Raw genomic sequence first — 17,926 nt, forward strand, 5'->3', positions numbered from 1 at the left:
GTGGTGCGAGAGGAGGAGGTTTCTAAGCGGGTGACACGACCCGAGGACCGCATGTTTTCCGTGCATTTATGATTTTATGATATTGAGTGGAGATGAACATTTTCCTACGTTGATGATTTTAAGATTTTTATACGTTTGTGTTTACGTATGATTTTGGACGAGTTCCGCGCTATTTTTATATTCAAATATTTAAGATCATTTTTAAATGTTATATTTTCTGTACAGCGCATGCATGCGAAACGTTTAAATGTTATTTCAAAAATGATAGCTTTTATTTACAAAAAAATATTTCCGCATTTTTAAAATATGAGCAAGATGTTACAGTTGGTATCAGAGCAAGGGTCCTGTATAGGGTTGTGCCACCGCCAGTTTCTACAGATCAGTCTTCAAGCCTCAAGTCTGTAAGCTTTTATGATTTAAATATTTTAAATGATTTACTCATATCACCTGCATGTTAACATGATTTACGCTTTATGATGATCTACGGTATATATTTAACTGTTTTTATTATTTAAGGATTTACTGTTTTAAAAACTAGATTAAATTGCATGTTGGTTATGTTTGGAATTGGATGTGTCTAAGAATTCAAATATTGGGCTTTAGGATAAGTTGATAATGATTTGATTATATTGTTTTTTTTGGTTAGAAGTACTGGTGTTCTACTCTTTGGGGTAATAAGTTAATCTTGAAAATTATGAATGCTTTTAGGACTTGTAGAATTTATAAGAAATTATTGATGATTCGTGGTTGCTAGTTGAGTTAAATTTTGAGGATTCCATGTAAGGATTAATGATTCGAAAACTACGACTATCTTTGGAAGTATAAAACGTAGAATTTATTTATGATGCATGCTCTACCTAGTTGGATTTAAGGATTGAATCGCACGAATTGAGAACTTTAAGGACCTAATTGTAAAAACCAATAATTTGAGGACTTAAGTGCAAAAATAAAATTCTAAGAGACTATTTTCGAATTTACTGAATTTTGGGATTAAATTATGAGTTTCGAGAATTTTAAGGTTTAATGAGGCTAAGTCAAAAATTATATGGGGACAAAAATGCAAATTTCGAAGAGTTGTATAGACAAAAATGTAATTTTCGAGAACTTTAAGGGCCAAATTGCAAATTCCGAAAATTTTGAGGATTAAATTTGAACTTTGAGGAACACTTGGGTTAAATCAATATTTTTTTGAAGTTATGGAAATTGATTTTGGGTTTAATAAGCTTAAGGTTATTGAACTTCATGCTACGAGAAACATATAAAATGGAATTAGGAGCGCCAAGAACTTATGGGTAATTGTTGAATTTTCGAGATTAAAGACAATTGGATAATTTTCGAGGAAAGTAAGAATTTATTTTGCAAATTTTTAAGAAATTTGGGGATATGCTTAGCAATAAGAGGGAATGAAATTGTTTAAATGATAGAAATTTTGATGATTTATGTTTGAATGAATATTTAAAACCTTGAAATATCTGGGTTATAATGTTATAAGGAATGGTAATCGAGGACATTGTAGGATGAATTAATATTGGGTTTGAAAATCTAAGTGCTAATGGAATAATGCTGTGTAAATTTAAGAATTTAGAGTAATAACAATTTAAGATAAAATTGATCAATTAGTTAAGTTATAATATTAGACAGTAAGTTAACTTATTTTAGAGAGCTTAAAGTTTGATGTATCATATGTTTTAGTCACAAAATTACCAGTTAAGATTGTACTTTTTTTTGGGATTTAATTTTTCTAGAAAGTTGAGTATGATATTTTTATGATAAATGATGCATGATAAATGATGAATGATAGATGATGAACGATAAATGATAAACGATGAATGATGAATGATGATTAACGATGAGCTGTTTTGATACGTCATGATTTTACACGCCACGTTTATGTTCATGTTTTTAAGTTCATGAACGCTATATTGAGTATGATATTTTTCACTGCTGTGTGCTATGTATATGTACTTGTTATTCCTGGTACAGGCGTGTTGAGTCTATAGACTCATTAGGCGTGTGTGATGCAGGTGAGCTTAATGTTGGGAGACTGGAGGTGCCGAACTCTGAGTAGGCAGACCTGGTGCGGAGACACAACCCGAGGACCACATATTTTCCGCATTACGAATTATGAGATTGAAAGGAGATGAATATTTTCATACGTTGATGATTTTAAGATTTTTACTCGTTTATGCTTACGTATGATTTTGGATGAGTTTGGTTAATTTAAACTGCACTATTTTTACGGTAAGATAATTACGATTAATTTAAATGTTATTTCGAAAATGCGAGCTTTTATTTAAAAAAAATGTCCAGTAGAATTTTAAAAATGAGTGAGATGTTACACCTAGCAATTTAAGAAGGCCTCCAGATTGTCAAGAATAGATGTTTCAATTGTGTGAGTATATATTTTGATTCGCTCTTGGTAGTGTACGCAGTCACGGAACCAATGAGTGAGTTGAGTTATAGGGGATCATGCACTTCAGATATACAAAAGTTCCTAGCTGATTTAGCAATAAAATCTCTTCAGCATGTTAGACGAACAACATTTAAAGTAGCCCACGAGTTAGCGAATTTTGATGTTTCTTACCATACACCATTCTCTTGGGTGTCTTGAAATTTTTCATTTTGACTGATCAATCTTGTCATTAACGATTTGATCATACGTTAATAAACTTACACGTTTTTCAGGCAAAAAATATTAAATCAATTTTTTAAATATTTTTAATTAAATGAATTTGTAATTTTATAAGGATATTTTTTTAGAAAAAATTACACTATGAACAGTGTTGAAGCCAGGAATACAACTCTACTCAGACTAGAATTTTAAACAAAAATCCTTTAATACTTTAAATTGACCTACCCGAACTAATATCAAATTTATCCAAAATTTTACAAAAAATTACATAATTTTTTTAAAAAATTTAGGACCACTCGGACTTTAGTGTGGCTCCACCACTGGCTATGACCTTATAATTAGTTACTTTAGACCACTCATGTATTATAATAATTAGTAGTTGAGGTCCACGCGTTACATGTGTAACATAATATACGAATATTATGCATGCAATGAACATAATATATTTATATTTTAACTGTTTTCAATATAAATGATGTTTAATATTAAAGAACAAATACTCAAAAATTATATTTTATCACAAATTATTTTACATTACAAATTCAAAATATTAATTTAATTAATTAAAAATAGTTCATTTATATAATTAACCAAATACATTGCACTAAAATATATTTTAGATAAATTCAAAATCATACCATGACCCCAAACAATTCTAAAGTGTTGAGCTATAGAAGTAGTAGTAGTAATAATAATAAGTATTATATATATAATAAGGTATAGTTTGATACACTGAATACGAGAGAGATTGATAAATAATTATTTTTATCTCACGTTTGGTATCTTTTTAGAAAGTCCATGATAATATAATGGGCCCGTGATAAATAATTTTATATAAAGATAAAATATCCCTTTTATAAGATGTGATAAATTTAATTTAATGATAAAAAAAACACCACAAATGACTTAATTGCCCTCAATATATAAAAATCCTAAACCCTATATATGACCAAGTTCTAAATTAGTGTTACTAAATGATAATTATATAAATGATTTTTATAAATATTTGTTAGTCGGTAGAAATTAAAATCAAATAAATATTTTTATTTATTTTTATATATTATGTAATATGTTAATTATATAAATGAATTCGAGATAATTATATAAATGATTTTTATAAATCTTAATAAAATTATTAGTATCATTCGATTAAACTTAAAAATTGATATTTGACTTGACTCACAAAATCAAATGCTCAATTATTATATTATATAATATATAAAGTTACGTAAAAATAAATAAATCATGCAAACACTGCTAATATTTCGGATATGATATACAACCCGAAAACCCGAAACCGACGCCCACCACTATTTAACTTATATGCTACTCTCACGTGCATCTTTTGCGTCATGGTACAAACAGCACGTGGGCCTCAATCTTGGAAATCGGCGGTTCATTCAAAACCCTATCTTTCTCCCCTGAAATCCGACCGTTGATTTCGAAAGAACAAAGGGGTTTCCTTCACAAAACCCTACCATTCTCAGTTCGACACACTTCTTCGACTAGATCGTGGTCTATTCTGTCCACCGGCACTCATTCGCAGCTCGAAGGTTCGTTTTCGAACTCGCAATTACATTTATTTGCTCTGTTTTCGATTTCAAATCAGATCGTCGGAAGTTAGTGACCGATGTTAGATATTTTGCCTGGTCGCTGTGATTTTTTATTTTTTTTATATTTTAGGTGAATGTGTTGTAGGTGTATTGTGGTCTGCGCATTTTACTTGGTGTTTCGTTAAAAACGATTATTTCTGTTGGTTCCTCCTTGATTCGGTTCATTCTCAATCTCATTTGATGTTGCTTTGTGGGTGTAGCGTAAATTTATTGTCCCGAAAATTATTTTAGCTGATAAGAATGCTGGTAGCTGTTATCGTGATTGAAGTACTATCCGAGTTTCAATTTTTTTTTTTAAACTGAAGTACTGAAAGATGTTTTCTTAAAGTGATTTTACTTACCTTGAGATGGGATTGATATTGACTATTTGCCAGTTTCGATATGTTTGATTAAAGATGCACATTTTTTCCTCTTTTTCTCCAGACAATAATTTTATTTTGAGCGCCTGCAGTTCATATTCATCGTTCACATTTTTTCATATGGCGGTATGTCAGATTCTTCTACACTTCTGATGCTGAGGTTGCATTTCTGTGTATTTCTAATCTTTAAGTTTCTGGTTAGTAATCACCTTGTTTTTTGAGTATATCTAGGTTGACAAACTTCTTAAAGATGAGGCTACAGAAGAAAAGGGTGAGCGTGCTAGAATGGTGAGTCTTTTAACTTCTAATTATACGTATAATTTGAATCTTTTTATCTAAGTTTTGTTTTATAAAAGACACCAAAAAGGCTGGTTCATGGCATGGAATGTGTTATTGTCACTGCTAGATTTTTCCTAATATTATCATTTGTCTTGTATGTAAGTTGCGCACTTGATCAATTCATTCTATGCTGACTAGATATGCTCTTTCAAAATTTTAGGCCTCCTTTGTTGGAGCAGTGGCCATTGCTGACTTGGTGAAAACAACCTTGGGACCCAAGGGAATGGTGAGGAACCTTTTCTCAGATGTTATCAAGTTCATCTGAATATTTTGGTGAATTGTTGGACCATTTTCCTATGCAGGATAAGATCTTGCAATCAACTGGTAGAGGTCACAGCGTCACTGTCACGAATGATGGAGCAACCATCTTAAAGTCTTTGCATATTGACAATCCTGCAGCCAAAGTCCTTGTTGGTATCCTTGGCATTGTTTGTTTTGTTTTCCTTTTTCTCTCTGCTTCCTTGGCTTTTTGGCTTAATATGCCTGTTTTGTGCCTTGCTCTTTTGTAGAATGATCTTGCTATTGACTGATATGTACTATTATGTAATGGTGGACATTATTATTTTTTTTTAATTTTTTTGATGGATGACCAAGTAAAGTATTTCTAATCTTTTGGTCTATAATCATTTTTCGTCTTGTCGGACACTCTTTGAAGGAGCTTCTAGTTTGGAAAAGGTAAATTTGGCGTGAATCTCTATCAGCAGCGAGTTGTTTAGGAGGCAACGTTGTGTTGGGAATGATAGGATAGAACATATCATCGTATCTTGTGCATTGGAAAAACTTTAATTTCATCGTCAGACATCTCAAAAGTTCAAGATGATGAAGTTGGTGATGGGACAACTTCAGTAGTTGTTTTGGCTGGGGAGCTTTTGAGGGAAGCGGAGAAGCTGGTTAATGCAAAGATTCATCCCATGACTATTATTGCAGGTGTGTCTTATGCTGTTCAGTTTATCCACTTGTATTTGTGATTTTTTTATTCGATACACCCTTTTTTGTGTGCCTGGATATATATCAATGTTCCTTCAAAATTCTTTATTGATCTTCATCAGCATGTAAGCTGAAACAGTATGAGAACTGGTGATTTGTTATATCTACGTAGTTTTTGTGCGGTTTTTACTTATTATATATTTGTCTCTACTCACTACTGTCTCCTAGTTAAGTGATAATGTTTTAAACAAGAAAATTAGGTTTGATTATTTATATGGTGTTATCTTTCTTTGGTTAGCTAATATAATCACTCTCTCTTTTTGTACGATTGCTACGAGGATAGCTCTATTTGGAATCTGTTGGAAGGTTTATTTATTTATTTACATTTCCATCAGGATTTCGCATGGCAGCAGAGTGTGCCAGAAATGCATTGCTGGAAAAGGTTGTGGATAATAAACTGGATGCAGGTGATTCTCTAGTATTTTTCTCATCATTTAATGTGGTAAATCATTTGATGCTTTATGTCGATCCTTAATCTCAAAGTGTCCCGCTGACATTGTTTGAAAGTCAACAAAATGTTATTGTAACAAGGGTTGGTATTTCAATTTCTTTAAGAAAATAATTCGACACTAAAAAAGGAGTTTAGCACTAGGTCACATGTTTGATTGAGTTCACATGATTCTTCTTTAATTTTTAATACTTTTTCGTGCAGAAAAATTTAAAGAAGATTTGATGAAGATTGCAATGACTACTTTGAGCTCCAAGATTCTATCTCAGGATAAAGAACATTTTGCAAAACTAGCGGTCGATGCAGTTATGAGGCTAAAGGTATTGTTACCTTCACTTGTAACTAGTTAGCTTCAGATTTCCTGGGTGTCAAAAAGAATGATTTAAGAATCCCTTTGGGTTTCTGATCTCCAAATATTATTGAATTTATCTTGTAAAAATCTTGATGTGAAGAATTTTTACCAAGTCAACCAAAGAGTGGTTGTCTTAGATCACTCTTTACGAGTTTTTGACTGTAAGAACAATTTGACTTCTTCTGTTGAAAAGTTAAGCGAGAATATGTATTCCTTTTGCTTCTTGTTGCTGCACAACCATAATTGAATTTATGAACCAATGATGATGATAGTGCTAAAATAAGATTACATGCTTGGATTTCAGTTTCTTTCAATCTCCGATATTTTAGAATAGCATTTGGTTTGATGGACTTGTTGCCAAATTTTGGTGTTAGTGAATGACTAAGTAATGGTACAAAGGTGGATTCATTGTTGGTGTTCTATAAATTTGCTTAATTTAGTGTATATTCTGCAAAAAATAGTCATTTTTTAAAATATTCAAGATACTTGTGCGCTTGTCATTGCATTATCTCGAAGAAGTTTTCTGCATTTTGTTACATTCTTTCTAATCAATTCAATTGATTGGTTGAAAATAACAGGGAAGCACCAATTTGGAGTCTATTCAGATCATCAAGAAGCCTGGAGGTTCGCTGAAAGATTCATTTTTGGATGAGGGGTAAACCTGCTGCACATATTAAAAAATCAGTTATTGCATATTGTCATGTGTTTAGAGCTCCTTGTTTTCCCTCGTTTGAGGTTTATGTTGAATATAAGCTTTTTTTTCAGTTAGAAGAGAGTAATCGATATCTGCTCGCTGAAATTTGACATGACCTATATGTAATTACTCGCATGTCTGATGACAGCGGAATTCAGATCCATGAATTTTACAACAAAATATGAAATATTTGAAGGGTGCGGCAGAAATTTTTTTATGCTTACGCTTTACACTAAATGCCGTATTAAGTCGAATATTTTAAGTTACTGGCTGTAACTAACCTGTAACTTCATACTAATCTGGCTTTAGATGTCTTTCAGTAGGAAAATATTGATACTTAATGGTCTTTTTCAAGTAGAGATCTCTTGTAACGTGTTTGTAGTATGGGATAATGTGTAGCAGATACCCTTTAAAATGCCATGTTAGTTGAGCACTTCACTAAAGCCATTGGGGATTATCTATCCATGTTGAGCTTCTGATTTAGGTAACTTTGTTCTCGAGTTGTTATTATCTTTGCCCTTTTTAGTGGATGCACTATAAAATTCCCAAGTATTTTCCACAGCTCTATATTTGAAAACAAATATTATTCTTATTTTTGGTATCTGTTTTCATCTTGGTAGTCAAGAAAATTGGGCAATAGAATCCCGTTTTCCCCCTGCATTGGACAGGAAACTTCATCACAGAATTGATTCTTTAGTTGACATTCTTTTACTTTCAGATTTATTTTAGACAAGAAAATTGGTGTTGGCCAACCAAAACGGATCGTTAATGCCAAGATTTTGGTGGCAAATACTGCAATGGATACAGATAAAGTGAAGATTTATGGGGCACGTGTTCGTGTTGATTCAATGGCCAAGGTTGCTGAAATTGAAACGGCTGAAAAGGAAAAGATGAGGGAGAAAGTGCAGAAGATAATTAATCATGGCATAAACTGCTTTGTTAACCGACAATTAATCTACAATTTCCCAGAGGAACTATTTGCTGATGCTGGAGTGCTTGCAATCGAGCATGCTGATTTTGATGGTATCGAGCGGCTGGCTCTTGTTACTGGTGGTGAAATAGCATCAACCTTTGATAATCCGGAGTCTGTTAAGCTTGGACACTGCAAGCTAATTGAGGAAATTATGATTGGTGAAGACAAGTTGATCCACTTTTCTGGAGTTGAAATGGGTAAAGCATGCACTATCGTACTTAGAGGTGCAAGGTACTGTATTTGATTGTCTTCACCGGTTCTCTCATTTTTTCACTCATTGTCATAGATCATTAGATTAAGGGTATGCACAACTATTTAGTTTCTGGTTCATATTATATTGGAATTTTTATTATTTGTTGAATCAGGTATGCTGTAAGAATTGAGATTTACTTTTTAAGTCTATGTAATGAAATGCTGTTGACATGAAAAGATAGAACACAATTTCCAAAACTTCTGTAAAGCTTACTGCAAGTTTCCTCTGCTAGTTAATTGTGACTGATATTTGCTTTTGATTTACAATGCTGCTTTCTCTATTGATCAATGAAACACGCTATTCAGTCTTCTATTATACTTGCACCTTGATTTTGTCAAACATTCAAGGTGGTAACTGATGCTTGTTTATGTACTCATCTACCAATTTGCAATGAGTGAATATAATGCACTTGAATTTAAGTGGTGTTAAATTAATGCTATAATAAAACCACTTTCTGTTGGCAGCCCTCACATGTTGGATGAAGCTGACAGATCTCTGCATGATGCTCTCTGTGTCCTATCTCAAACAGTAAATGACAGCAGAGTTTTGCTTGGAGGTGGATGGCCAGAGATGGTGATGGCAAAGGCAGTTGACGAACTTGCCAAGAGGACTCCTGGAAAAAGATCTCATGCCATAGAAGCTTTTTCGCGGGCACTGGTTACCATTCCAACTACCATTGCTGATAATGCAGGTTTGGACAGCGCTGAATTGATCGCTCAACTTCGTGCAGAACACCATAAGGCGGAAAGCCGTGCGGGGATTGATGTCATCTCTGGATCGGTGGGTAGTTCTCTTCAAATTTGGATATAAACTTGATTTTGCGTTGTGCTCTCTCTTCAATTTTGGATATAAACTTGATTTTGCGTTGTGCTCTTTCCCTTATTATGTTTTCCATTAATATGCATTCATCCACGGTAGTAATTAGGTTGGATGATACACATACATATATTGGTCCAAGCAAGGCATTCTAGTGGCCTGAATCCCTGATGATACTTAGTGGTCTGCCTTTGAGGTGACAGAGAAACAGATTTCATTGAAGAGCTTGTGCCTTTGTAGTTGCTTCGCCTTGAGCCATGATTTGTGTGATTGTGAGCTTTTAATAACTATATGTTATAGTTTGCATTCCGACTTTATGGAGGTTTTATAAACACGTGAATCATGGTATCAAGTATGGGTGCGCGGTGCGCCCTTCCACTTGATCATCAGTTACACTTGTAACAATTTTACCTCAAGAGGACTAGAAGAGGTTCGCAGAAATGTACATGAAACTTATGTACATGTAACTCAATGTTCCCCCCCTTCCACTCTCTGTTAATGCTTTGGGTCCAATTCAGGTAGGTGATATGGGTGAGCTGGGGATATCAGAAGCTTTTAAAGTGAAACAAGCTGTATTGCTCTCGGCAACCGAAGCTGCTGAGATGATTCTGAGGGTCGACGAAATCATCACCTGTGCCCCACGAAGGAGAGAAGACAGAATGTGAAGGACACTGTTGGGCTATTCACCTAAATTTTGACGTGCCACTCCCACCTAGGTGCCGTTTGCTTCGTTCTTTTAGGAAAAAAAAAATCGAATTTATTTTATATGTGAAAACCTCTTGCTAATGAATTATGATGCTCAGATTATTTGTGGAGTGGAGATCCTGAACTGTTATGTTGTGTGAGGGTGATGCTTTTTTTTTTTAATCATATCGTGATGCATTTCATTTTGAAGTAAATGTGGTAGACTCCGTAGACATTTGATTCACAAATCTGTTGGACTTTTTGTTTGTCGAAACAAATATGAGATGCGTGTAGTAAATAATTTTATTTAAAGTCTTTCATTATTATTATGCGACCATATCAAAATTTATGTTATGCATAATTTATTTATTTATTTTTAATATTATCAAGAATTGACGTTAATATGTCGATTGCTTATAGTTTATCTGACAAGCCATCCATTTATAGATTCGTAAGATCGTTACCTACTATTATATGTATATATTTTTAAAGCCTTTGTGTACGTTATTTTTTTGAGTATGGAGAAAATGTTCATAGGCTTTAAATTGGGTCCCTGAGAAACCGTAGAAAAGAATGATATATCTAAATATTATCACTACCATCAAATTCAAATACTGAATGTTGAGCTTTTTATACTAAAGTTATTTTAGTAGCAGGCTTTTGTATTTTTGTTATTTAAATATGAACTATATTCATAGGCAAAAGTCCAACATTAATATATTAGAAATCATGGGAGTAGGATACACAACCACCTCTCTTGATCATACACATTGAATCAACTGCCCCGGCTAAAGTATGAATTACTTGATTCGTTGATCTAAAAATAAAAACAAAAGTACATTAAGTATGCCTAACAATGAGAGTTGACAATTGTCTATAACTAGATAAAGAGCAAAGGAATCTAAACCGGATCTCGATTATAACATCGAGAGTGTTTTAAAGTCGATAATTTTGTTCGCAATTCTCTATTTGTTGTGGTCAAGATGTTACAATATATTGTCATCATCTTATACCATTTTATTTTATGTATGTAAATTTTTTTTATATGAGATGTGATTTAAATTTTAAATTTAGATTTTAATTGAAATGGAATCTATATTTTAATAGGTATCTAATACCTCTTAAAATTTTAGTAGGATTCCCAGCACCACATGTGTTGCTAGGAATTTCTAGGTAGCTAGTATGGCGCTGGGGCACCTCTTTTGGGAGCCCCAACGCTCCAGTTATGTCGGTTCGGTCGACCCTACCCCTGCGGGCACTGCCTGTAGGGGTTGATCCAACGGCTCGAATTTTTTCGAGCCAATTTTTTTTTTTTTTTACAGGAAGGTGGGCCCGGATCACTCATGTGGAGTGATCCGGGCCATTCATTGCCCGTGCAGGCAGTGCCTGCACGGGTAAGTTGAAACAAACCAGTTATGTCATGGACAACTGCCTGCACGGGTAAGTTGAAACAAACCAGTTATGTCATGGACGTTTGTCGTACATTGGAAGCGCCTAGGCGCTCGAGGCCCTATTTACGAATGGTTGTGAACCATTTCAAGTTTTTTGCTTTCAATCCAAACAAATGGTATCCTCCGATTTTTTTTTTTTTTTTTTTGGGACCAAGAGACAGCTATATGTTGAAAGAACGTGTTCCCGCGGACAAACAACACAAATAGGAAAATAAAACATCATTTTAATATACTTTCAGATTTTCAAAAAATCATACTTATATTGTTATTGAAGTTCTTCTTTCTTCAAACAAAAGAGACTTTGTATCATTTTTGTTGTGTACTTGTGATTTATTGTGATATTATCACAAGTCAAAGTTTTTGTATCTTTGGAGAAGATTTTCAAATTCCGAAAGCACTAAGAGCTGAGCAAAATCTTCTTAAAGAAATAGTGTTCAACACTAGTCTTAACTTTTTCATTACTCTTAATTGCCTTATTCAAATATTCATAAAACAAATTTACGAAAAAGCTTAAGAAGATTTTCTAATAATTTGAACATATGTTGGACTTAGAGGCCTATTGGGCTTGTTCTTTTTGAATGAGAAATTGGACAAGTAAGGTCTAGTAGATGGTAAGTGGGAAATGTCCCACATAGGAAAATAATCATAGCATTGGTGAGATTATATTGAGTTGCACTTTGTGAAGGTGTAATAATGATTGGTTAAGAGTCTCTCTCTCGCGCACGCCGGCCCAGGTGGTGCAAATCATGGGCCCGATTTGCAATGGAAAAAAGGTTTGACTTGTGTGCAAGCGTACGAGCGCGACCTGTGTGCGTCGAAGTCTGACCGATCAAGGCAAAATTTCCCACCAAGGTTCACTTGGCTTTTGCTATTTTTTATTTTCGAAAATTATATTATGGACTGACCTTTGTTGCTCTAGCTGGACTGGCCTTTGGCCTTTTGGATGGCCAGCAGTGACTGTCCATATGGAAATCCGAGTGCCTATATATAGGCAGCCTCAAGTCCTTCAGAAGTACCCAACACTTTCCTGCATTCTCATTCCTTCAACATTTTGTTGTCTCGGCTGCTGCTCTTTGCTCTGGCTGCTGTCCCTCTGCTCTCGTGATAAAGTTCAGGTACCCTTTTAGTTCATTGTAGTGGTGCCTCGTGCTAGGTTACTGTTAGTTGTTCCGTTGTATCACGAGAAACAGGCGTCCAAGTACATCCTCGAAGCACATAGGGGACAAATCTGTTTTAAGGACACTGTATTTCATACATGTCTCGGTTTGGTTTATTTTAAGCCTTTCTCTACTGTTTTACTTCACTATATTTTTCGCTGGTTTTCTTTGCCAATAGCTTTCTGTACTATACCATTCGATATATTGTTCAACAGGTTCCTCATCAACAACACTCCATTGGCACAAAGAGAAAGAATGGAAAAGTTCAATGGTAAAAACTTTAAAAGATGACAATAGAAAATATTGTTTTCATCTTACAACTTTGAGTCTGATGTGATTTTTTAAGGAAGATCCTCCCATCATATCTAAAGATGAGGTTGATCCTCACAAGATGGCTGTAGAGTATACACGAAATCAAAATGATTTCCTATACAAAAACTGCGTTCTGAATGGACTTGACAATGTATTATATAATGTGTACTATTCAGTTAAAACCAAAAAAGTACTGTGTGACTTGCTTGAAAATAAGTACAAGTCAGAATATGTTGGCCTTAAAAATTTCTCAATAGGATGCTTCATGGATTTCAAAATGGTGTACAAGAATACTAGAACTAATGCACGAGATTCATATGGAAGGGATGAATTTAAGCGAGTCATTTCAAGTTGCTGCACCGATAAAGAAAATCCATCCTTTGTGAAAGAATTTCAAAAATTATTTGAAGGATAAGAAGAAGGAAATGAGATTCAAATATCTGATCTTAACCTACAGACTGAGGAAGACAACTGTGATACAGAAGTCAAAGCCAACAAAATGTCTGCAAAAGTAAACACCGTGGAATACAAAAACAAAGGCAAGAAAAAGAAATTTATGGGTGAACAACAACAACAAAAAAGAAATCTTAAAAAGTTCAAGGGAAATTGCTACAATTGCGGAAAATCAAACAACATGGCAAAAGATTGCAGACGCCCAAAGAAAGGGAATCGACAAAAAAATATGGTTCAAGAAAGGTCAACACCTTTTGATTTTTCTAAACTTGATTTAACTGTATTTGTTTTTTAAACAAACATGGTGGACAACCCAAATGAATGGTAACTTGATACGGTGTTACTCGCCACATATACTCCGATAAAGAGATGTTATCCACATACACTCCAATTTATGGGAAAAAACTTTTCATGAGTAATTCTGTTACATCGGACATTGTAGGAATTGGAAGGTTATGTTAAAAGATAGCTGACATGAAAATAACCCTCGTTGATGTACTTTATGTTCATAAAATTAAAAAAATCTAGTATCTGGGTAATTGTTGGTCAAACATGGATTATAATTTGTATTTAGATATAATAAATTTGTACTGAAATTTTTTATTAACTCAATAAAATACATTATATTTTAGCATTCTTTTCTATTATTGTTGTGCTGCATTTTACTTGTATTCGGTGCTTAGTTTTGTCATCACAAAAAAGAGAGAAATTGTTGGGTTGTAATTCATTGATTTTGATGATAACAAATAGTACCTAATTGTTATAGGATGGTCGAACCGAATTGCTTGAAAACCGGACTTTTCAAATACTAGATCACAATACACATACAAATCGGACCAGAATACTTAAGTACTACAACTAGAATTTATCTAGCCCAACCAGACGCTGCTTGCACTACAAGAAAAAAGGCCTACGACAACGTTTTTTCACCGTTGTCGTAGGTATTTTAAAACTGTTGTTAAAGCCTCTGTTGTTAAAAGGTGCTCTCAAAGACAACAGTTTTTTTCCGTTGTAGCTATAATTTGCGCGTTAGTTCAGTCAAGCTTTCCTACTATACTTATAAAGGGAAAGGAGTTCATAATTGCCTACAAAATTAGCGACGAATTTATGTAAAACCATCGCTATTTAGCGATGGATTAAAAAACCGTCGCCTACAAATATAGCGACGGAATTAAGAAACCATCGCTAAAATTAGTGTGGGGATCCGGACGCCAATCATCTTATTAATCGTCATTGGGACTAATTTAATTAATTATAATAAATAGGGTCTAATTTTTTTTTTTAAAATGCGGAACGTAATGGCATACATCTTAACATACACGTCAGTATTAAAAGTACAAATCTTGCACTATATACAATCAGTCTCAACTAAGGTTTAACAACTACATAACAAGTGTTTAAACCCTAACTCTAGTCCAAGTCCGTAGTCTCCACTCTAACTCAATCTTTCTTAACCTCTGTAACCCTGAACCTGTCCCACATGTTGCCATGCACACATACAGACAAGAAAACAGCCGGATAACTCCGGTGAGATATAAATATCCCAGTATAAACAATGTATCAATGCAATCATATAAACCATATATAAAAGTATAAACAATCATTAAAACATGTATCCAATCTGACTACATGAACCAATACGAATCTGTATTTAAGTCAATGACTTATTATCTTATCTCAACTTATTTCTAACCTAGGGATCCCAATCTAATTTAGACTTTGGTATGCTATATCGAATGTCTACAATAGACGTCGATCTATATCTAAGCTCATCGATACACCGTAAGTCTAGAGTCTTCGCGGTTCTGACAAAGACTCGGCGGTTCTGCCCTAGCTAGGCTGATCTGCCCTAGACTCAAACTCTGGCTCTGCTATAATTCAATAGACTAAACATATCAATATGATAATCTTCAAATATCAATGCAATAAAATAAAGTATGTGATTTTGGGAAACTCAAGTCAAACCTAACTCGAGTTGTGCAATCCCGAATCAACATTTATTTATACCTTTTATTCTGTCGCTCTGATAAGATCGAAGTCTCGACTCAAAGCCTGTCAATGTTCAATCTGGCAATGACAATATCAATATACTGTATCAATATTCTATTCAAATCAAAACATCCCCGTCTTATCAAATTCTGACGGTACAACAGTACAATCTTGCGATACCGGTGATACCACACCAGTATATACTAATTCCAATAATTTATAATCAACCACCGTACAAATCTGACATCACATCTCAGTCAATTTAACTCTGAAATTCATAACAATTCCATAATCAATCTATTTCTTAATCTGACTTCGATTCTATGATGTCTACTATGTCAAGAACACTATATATGAATCGTATCTGATTCTGGACATAGCATAATTTCAAATCTTAACAAAACGTAACAAAACTTACGTCCTGTTGTAGCTGTCGTTGCTAGGAACACAGTACCGAAGTCGGATTCAAAATCTGACGGACGGATCGCAATATAAAGGCGTAAGGATTTTCAACAATTCTCTCGTCCCTTTTCTTATTTTCTGAATTCTGAACGAATTCAATGACACACACACACACACACATATATATATATATATATATATATATCTCGTACATGCAGGAGGACGAGTGGCTCAACCTTTGCAGCACACGTCTCGCGCATATGCGCGACCCCAATCTGCGCATATGCGCGAGACACTCGGTCTCCGCGCGTATCATGCACATCGCCTCGCGCATATGCGCGACTCATCTCCGCGCATATGCGCGAGACTCTCTGGAGTTCCTCACATAGGCTTCGCGCATATGCGCGACATCTTCCGCGCATATGTGCGAGGTCTTCTGCCTTTTTGGCGCATGTGCGCGCATCCGGTCGCGCATGTGCGCCGATGCTACTGTCCTCGCACATCAATTTTCACACGCGATCTCATTTCGTGTATCGGTTAGCCATTTCATAATTATCTCGATTAAAAATCAATAATCGTAATTTAACACGGTATAAAATCTCGGGCATTACAATTAGCGACAGTTTGCTCATATATTCCGTCGCTACGCTTAGCGACAGTTGTATCATGATGTCCGTCGCTAATATTTTCGATAAAATAAAACAAATTTACTCTTAATAATTTAATAAATCTAAAAAAACTTACGATATTATTATGATAACACAATTCCTGATCTTAACTAACACTTAAAAATTTACCAAAAATTAAAGAATTTTTTTTTTACATTAAATTGAAACTAAAATTGTGTAAGAGATGAAAATTTTAAGTGTTGTGAAGTGGTAAAATTGTGTAAGAGAGAAAAATTTTAAGTGTTGTGAGGTGGGGGTAAGAAAATGGATCGAAAGTGACGGTATTTATAGAAAATTTTGCGACAGTTATTGGTTAAACCGTCGCTAATAGCAACGGTTAATGACAAACCCGTCGCTAATTATGGCGGTATTTTAAAATTTTAATTTTTGTGATGGTTTATCTTATGACCGTCGCTATATTTAGCGACGGTAAAGCTATAATCGTCGCTAATATTAGCGACAGGTTTATAAAAACCGTCGCTAAGTGAAAACAGGCGATGGTTTACCTTTACCCGACGCTAAATATAGCGACGGTTTAGTAAAACCGTTGCTAAATATAACGACGATTTTAAGTCAAACCGTCGCAATTTTGAAATAGCGACGGTTTGATTAAATCGTCCCCAAATTTAGCGATGGTTTTGCAAAAACCATCGCTAAATATGGCAACAGCTTACACAACCCGTTGTCGATTATCCAAAAAAAAACGCTAATAGATAACAGTTCACAGAACCGTTGTCATAAATGCTCAAAGACAACGGTTTTATAGAACCTTGTCATTGACCCTAAAAACCGTTGTCTTTGACCCCCAAAAGACAACGATTTTTATAAAACTGTTGTCTTTTTCCTTCAAAACACAACAGTTTTGTTTCAACGGTTTTATAAAACCGTTGTCTTTTGCTTAAAAAAAACACTCTACGACGTTAAAACCGTTGTTAAAAAATTTTTTAACGACAGTTTTAGTTAAAACCATTGTCGTATGTGTGTTGTTGATTTAAAAATTTTTTGCAGTGATGTTTCAGTGAATTTGGTATTAGAATCGGAATCAAAAAGTTTAAAGTTATCTTACCTACCACATGTTGACCAATTATGTACAAGAAACAAGACAAGTACTAAAGCATAATGTCTCCCAATCAGACAAAGAGTTACTATAATATTTTGTTCCATGGAATCAACTTTTCAGACCCATCAATCACTATTTTTGGTAAGATGCCAACAAATCATTAATTGAAGCATAACTATGGTTCAAGAAAGGGCGAAGATAAAGTTACTTTTACATTAGAAAAAACAAAAGTTGATCATTGCAAGGATTTGAATGTTAGATTCAAGAGCAACTACAAATTGAGA

The 17,926-nt window shown here is 34.2% G+C and overlaps 1 protein-coding gene across 2 annotated transcripts; it reads left to right on the forward strand.

The window, feature by feature from the left end:
- The first annotated feature begins 3,956 nt into the window (after nt 1-3,956).
- On the forward strand, nt 3,957-10,428 carry LOC142520468 (T-complex protein 1 subunit beta). 2 transcript variants are annotated; one of them, XM_075623446.1, is made up of 12 exons: nt 3,957-4,185; nt 4,669-4,730; nt 4,836-4,892; nt 5,104-5,169; nt 5,246-5,357; nt 5,742-5,870; nt 6,266-6,337; nt 6,583-6,698; nt 7,309-7,385; nt 8,143-8,628; nt 9,115-9,430; nt 9,985-10,428. In XM_075623446.1, the coding sequence occupies exons 2-12, from the start codon at nt 4,725-4,727 to the stop codon at nt 10,129-10,131; spliced, it is 1,584 nt and encodes a 527-aa protein (XP_075479561.1). In that variant the 5' UTR covers nt 3,957-4,185; nt 4,669-4,724; the 3' UTR covers nt 10,132-10,428. The 2 variants fall into 2 exon arrangements, with proteins under 2 accessions (XP_075479561.1, XP_075479560.1); XM_075623445.1 differs by having other exon boundaries at nt 4,005-4,185; nt 4,697-4,730.
- The last annotated feature ends 7,498 nt before the right edge of the window (nt 10,429-17,926 follow it).

The sequence above is a fragment of the Primulina tabacum genome, chromosome 12, assembly GCF_025594145.1.
Source record: "Primulina tabacum isolate GXHZ01 chromosome 12, ASM2559414v2, whole genome shotgun sequence".
In the NCBI taxonomy this organism is placed as follows: domain Eukaryota; kingdom Viridiplantae; phylum Streptophyta; class Magnoliopsida; order Lamiales; family Gesneriaceae; genus Primulina; species Primulina tabacum.